Raw genomic sequence first — 6,250 nt, 5'->3', positions numbered from 1 at the left:
GTCACCCAGTAAATTACATCTTGAGTAAAAGTCAAAGTCTCTGGTTTTCAATATAATAAATCATTTCAAATTCCTTTTTTTACACTAATCAGACGGTACATTTTTCTTGTTTTTTCAATTTCATTTACCGACAGCCATGGTCATATTCCAACACTCAGACATCATTTACAAACAAAGCATTTGTGTTTATTGAGTCCACCTTATCAGAGGCAGTAGGGATGACCATGTGTTTATTGAGTCTGCCTTATCAGAGGCAGTAGGGATGACCATGTGTTTATTGAGTCCACCTTATCAGAGGCAGTAGGGATGACCATGTGTTTATTGAGTCTGCCTTATCAGAGGCAGTAGGGATGACCATGTGTTTATTGAGTCTGCCTTATCAGAGGCAGTAGGGATGACCATGTGTTTATTGAGTCCACCTTATCAGAGGCAGTAGGGATGACCATGTGTTTATTGAGTCCGCCTTATCAGAGGCAGTAGGGATGACCATCTGTTCTTTTGACAAGTGCATGAATTGTCCCATTTTTCTGTACTGCTTAGCAATCGAATGTAATGAATTGGGTGTCAGGGAAAATATTTGAGTAAAATGTATATATTTTCTTTAGGAATATATTGGAGTAAAAGTTGTCAGAAATATAACTAGTAAAGAACAGATACCCCCCCAATTTTTATTTATTTAGTTACTTTATACCACTGAATAAATGGCTAATGAACATCTGACCAAATTATGTGAGATTATAGTTCTGGGTTAACCGAGATTATGCCCACAAATGGTAAAAGAAATGACAAACATGATAATTATTTATCATGAGTCAATTTGCATTTCCAATAGAGTTTGGTCAGATATACACTTCTGGAGAGGGACACGTTCTGTCCTTCCTTGGCTTCCAAAAAGGTGATGGGCGTCAACATGGAACATAAGTGCGTCCTCGTCAAACTCGGGGTCGATGTAGAAGAACCAAAGGCATGTCCACTACCACTTTAGGGTTCAACCGCTGCTCCTCAAAACAGAAACAGTGGGAGGAGGAAAGAGAAACGTGGGTGTTAACATTCAGATAGACAAGACTCAACATGGAGGTCAATGTCCCTAAACCAAGCAAAACAAATGTAGATGAAGCTGTATGTGAGCTGCGGTGCTTACCCAGAAAGCCTTGCAGTCAATGAAGAGATGAACACGCCAAAAATGTACACACCGATTAATACGTTCTTACTTTGTATTTTATATTATTTGAATTCAATATCGTTCAGCCAGCCCGATGTTAAATTACCTTGGAAATTATACATTACATTACTCTGCACTGCACTGCACTGCACTGCACTGCACTGCACTGCACTGCACTGCACTTTAGTGGTAGTGGTAGTGGTAGTTATTATTGCACTATGTTACAATCCTAAGTAATGCCACAGATTCCATTGTTCTTATTATTAAGAGCTGTCATTTTATGTTGAGGAACAACAGTTTTGATTAAAACAGTGGAGAAAAATAAATTCTGATAATCATACACTGCTATTTATTGTTGACGAGAAGATCCCACTAATGTGCATTGTGAACTGATAATTGAACTGATAATGAACTGATAATTTGGTGAAAGATGTGAAGCTTTCAAAAAGCCTTGTTTTCATTCACAAAAAAATTACTACATTCACAATTCCTGGTTTCATACTTAATTTAGTTAAAACCACCATCACCGATCCAGTACTCCTAAGCAGTGGCGGTTCTAGCTTGTATGGCTCCCTGGGTGAACCCCCCCCCTTCAGCCCCCAACATACAAAAAAAAGCACCATTCTGCACTAACTGTCATTTTTTTCAGACATTTATAAATGTCCATATAAATATATACAAAATCAGACTCATAAATATCAAAAAGTAGTAACATAGACAAATATAATTAACTTTGTGTTGATTTGGTGCTCGAGCATCAATACATTACCCATCCCCCAAAACTGTCAACCAAGAGTCAAGACTACATTACCCATCCCCCAACACTGTCAACCAAGAGTCAAGACTACATTACCCATCCACCAAAACTGTCAACCAAGAGTCAAGACTACATTACCCATCCCCCAAAACTGTCAACCAAGAGTCAAGACTACATTGCCCATCCCCCAACACTGTCAACCAAGAGTCAAGACTACATTACCCATCCCCCAACACTGTCAACCAAGAGTCAAGACTACATTACCCATCCCCCAAAACTGTCAACCAAGAGTCAAGACTACATTACCCCTCCCCCAAAACTGTCAACCAAGAGTCAAGACTACATTACCCATCCCCCAAAACTGTCAACCAAGAGTCAAGACTAAACCAATTCACCTTGGTGGTGTGCAGACTGGTTGTAAATTATTCTTAACAATTTCGCACAAACCAGAAATGCAACAATATTTCTGTGAAACTATATATTCACAGTTTTATGAATGAATTGTGGTTTATTTGGTAGCATTTCGTAGTGTGACTGATTTTACTAATTGCGTTAGTACTGTACAAAGTTAGAGGTGCGCTATTTGATAGATTCCCCTGCTCCCCCTACCTCGGGCTTCCAGTGGGGAGACCTGAGGTCAACCTACCCCCGCCCCCCTCACAGACTAGAATCAGGGCGCCCACTTCGACGAGGTTAATTAACCTACAGTACCACACGGTGACATGACATCATTGACGTGACGTGCAAATGAGTGATAGAAAACCCATCGTGCAAATGTCACTATCCCAAAAAATGTGACTGCCCATGTCGCCTATACCTAAATCCACCACTGGGACGCCGAACAGCACTTAGTAAGGAGATGGACCCCCTGAATTACACAACAAGGCAGTGTGGGCCACGCCCTAATTAACTATGAGCCACTCCTGGGACTGGTAGACCAACAAGGGGCCAAGCCCTAATTAACTATGAGCCACTCCTGGGACTGGTAGACCAACAAGGGGCCAAGCCCTAATTAACTATGAGCCACTCCTGGGACTGGTAGACCAACAAGGGGCCAAGCCCTAATTAACTATGAGCCACTCCTGGGACTGGTAGACCAACAAGGGGCCAAGCCCTAATTAACTATGAGCCACTCCTGGGACTGGTAGACCAACAAGGGGCCACGCCCTAATTAACTATGAGCCACTCCTGGGACTGGTAGACCAACAAGGGGCCACGCCCTAATTAACTATGAGCCACTCCTGGGACTGGTAGACCAACAAGGGGCCAAGCCCTAATTAACTATGAGCCACTCCTGGGACTGGTAGACCAACAAGGGGCCACGCCCTAATTAACTATGAGCCACTCCTGGGACTGGTAGACCAACAAGGGGCCAAGCCCTAATTAACTATGAGCCACTCCTGGGACTGGTAGACCAACAAGGGGCCAAGCCCTAATTAACTATGAGCCACTCCTGGGACTGGTAGACCAACAAGGGGCCACGCCCTAATTAACTATGAGCCACTCCTGGGACTGGTAGACCAACAAGGGGCCAAGCCCTAATTAACTATGAGCCACTCCTGGGACTGGTAGACCAACAAGGGGCCAAGCCCTAATTAACTATGAGCCACTCCTGGGACTGGTAGACCAACAAGGGGCCAAGCCCTAATTAACTATGAGCCACTCCTGGGACTGGTAGACCAACAAGGGGCCAAGCCCTAATTAACTATGAGCCACTCCTGGGACTGGTAGACCAACAAGGGGCCAAGCCCTAATTAACTATGAGCCACTCCTGGGACTGGTAGACCAACAAGGGGCCACGCCCTAATTAACTATGAGCCACTCCTGGGACTGGTAGACCAACAAGGGGCCACGCCCTAATTAACTATGAGCCACTCCTGGGACTGGCAGACCAACAAGGGGCCAAGCCCTAATTAACTATGAGCCACTCCTGGGACTGGTAGACCAACAAGGGGCCAAGCCCTAATTAACTATGAGCCACTCCTGGGACTGGTAGACCAACAAGGGGCCACGCCCTAATTAACTATGAGCCACTCCTGGGACTGGTAGACCAACAAGGGGCCAAGCCCTAATTAACTATGAGCCACTCCTGGGACTGGTAGACCAACAAGGGGCCACGCCCTAATTAACTATGAGCCACTCCTGGGACTGGTAGACCAACAAGGGGCCAAGCCCTAATTAACTATGAGCCACTCCTGGGACTGGTAGACCAACAAGGGGCCAAGCCCTAATGAACTATGAGCCACTCCTGGGACTGGTAGACCAACAAGGGGCCAAGCCCTAATTAACTATGAGCCACTCCTGGGACTGGTAGACCAACAAGGGGCCACGCCCTAATTAACTATGAGCCACTCCTGGGACTGGTAGACCAACAAGGGGCCAAGCCCTAATGAACTATGAGCCACTCCTGGGACTGGTAGACCAACAAGGGGCCACGCCCTAATTAACTATGAGCCACTCCTGGGACTGGTAGACCAACAAGGGGCCAAGCCCTAATGAACTATGAGCCACTCCTGGGACTGGTAGACCAACAAGGGGCCAAGCCCTAATGAACTATGAGCCACTCCTGGGACTGGTAGACCAACAAGGGGCCAAGCCCTAATGAACTATGAGCCACTCCTGGGACTGGTAGACCAACAAGGGGCCGTTCACAATGCATCAACCGGTTCTACCCCGTTCCATATTACCACAGCATCAGTTAAACTGGACAACCTTCCATTCAACGGCTTATTTTTATTTTTAATATATATATTTCTTAACAATACAATTCACAAACGGCAAAATACATCCACAACATCATCCACAACATCATCCACAAACTTTCCTGCCACATGGCCTCAAACTGCATAATTTTGTTTCTCCTTCCGTCGCCACATCTCCAGCACCCCCATCCCATCTCTACCGCCCCCATCCCATCCCATCTCCAGCGCCCCCATCCACATCACCAGCGCCCCCATCACCAGCACCCCCATCCCATCTCCAGCGCCCCCATCCACATCACCAGCCCCCATTCACATCACCAGCACCCCCATCCCATCTCCAGCGCCCCCATCCCATCTCCAGTGCCCCATCCCATCTCCAGCGCCCCCATCCCATCTCCAGCGCCCCCATCCCATCTCCAGCGCCCCCATCCCATCTCCAGTGCCCCCATCCCATCTCCAGTGCCCCCATCCATTCTCTACCGCCCCCATCCACATCACCAGCGCCCCCATCCCATCTCCAGCGCCCCATCCCATCTCCAGCGCCCCCATCCCATCTCCAGCGCCCCCATCCCACCTTCAGTGTCCCCATTCCATTTCTAGCGCCCCATTTCCATCTCCAGCGCCCCCATCCCATCTCCAGCGCCCCCATCCACATCACCAGCGCCCCCATCCCATCACCAGCGCCCCCATCCACATCACCAGCACCCCCATCCTATCTCCAGCGCCCCCATCCCATCTCCAGAGCCCCCATCCCATCTCCAGCGCCCCATCCACATCACCAGCGCCCCCATCCCATCACCAGCGCCCCCATCCACATCACCAGCGCCCCCATCCCATCTCCAGTGCCCCCATCCCATCTCCAGAGCCCCCATCTCATCTCCAGCGCCCCCATCCCATCTCCAGCGCCCCCATCCCATCTCCAGCGCCCCCATCCACATCTCCAGCTCCCCCATCCCATCTCTACCACCCCCATCCACATCTCCAGTGCCCCCATCCCATCTCCAGCGCCCCCATCCCATCTCCAGCGCCCCCATCCCATCTCCAGCGCCCCCATCCCATCTCCAGCGCCCCCATCCCATCTCCAGTGCCCCCATCCCATCTCCAGCGCCCCCATCCCATCTCCAGCGCCCCCATCCACATCTCCAGCTCCCCCATCCCATCTCTACCACCCCCATCTCCAGCGCCCCCATCCACATCTCCAGCGCCCCCATCCCATCTCCAGCGCCCCCATCCACATCTCCAGCTCCCCCATCCCATCTCTACCACCCCCATCCACATCTCCAGTGCCCCCATCCCATCTCCAGCGCCCCCATCCCATCTCCAGCGCCCCCATCCCATCTCTACCACCCCCATCTCCAACACCCCCATCCCATCTCCAGCGCCCCCATCACCCACACACTTCCAACATTTAGATAATAAAGCGTTTGACCTTTCCATTGTGTTAGTGATGGAGGATTGGTTGATTTCCAGGTTTTAAATATATGTTTCTTCAAGATGATTGATGAGAAAAGTAACTTCCAACCAATCAGGTTTCCCACTGCACCTCATATGACATGTCTTGAAATATGCAGACAGAACGGATTAAAAGTACATTTACATTAAGATACTTCTGACAGCCAACTTTCTAAC

General features: G+C 48.8%; 1 protein-coding gene across 1 annotated transcript; it reads left to right on the top strand.

Moving 5' to 3' along the window:
- Positions 1-4,527: 4,527 nt before the first annotated feature.
- On the top strand, positions 4,528-6,037 carry LOC139551377 (uncharacterized). The gene is made up of 3 exons (XM_071362862.1): positions 4,528-4,547; positions 4,802-5,605; positions 5,707-6,037. Exons 1-3 carry the CDS (start codon positions 4,528-4,530, stop codon positions 6,035-6,037), a joined length of 1,155 nt encoding a protein of 384 aa, XP_071218963.1.
- The last annotated feature ends 213 nt before the right edge of the window (positions 6,038-6,250 follow it).

The sequence above is a fragment of the Salvelinus alpinus genome, chromosome 23 (assembly GCF_045679555.1).
Source record: "Salvelinus alpinus chromosome 23, SLU_Salpinus.1, whole genome shotgun sequence".
Lineage (NCBI taxonomy): Eukaryota > Metazoa > Chordata > Actinopteri > Salmoniformes > Salmonidae > Salvelinus > Salvelinus alpinus.
The sequence above is the reverse complement of the archived record's forward strand: the minus strand, read 5'-3'. Positions and strand labels throughout refer to the sequence as shown.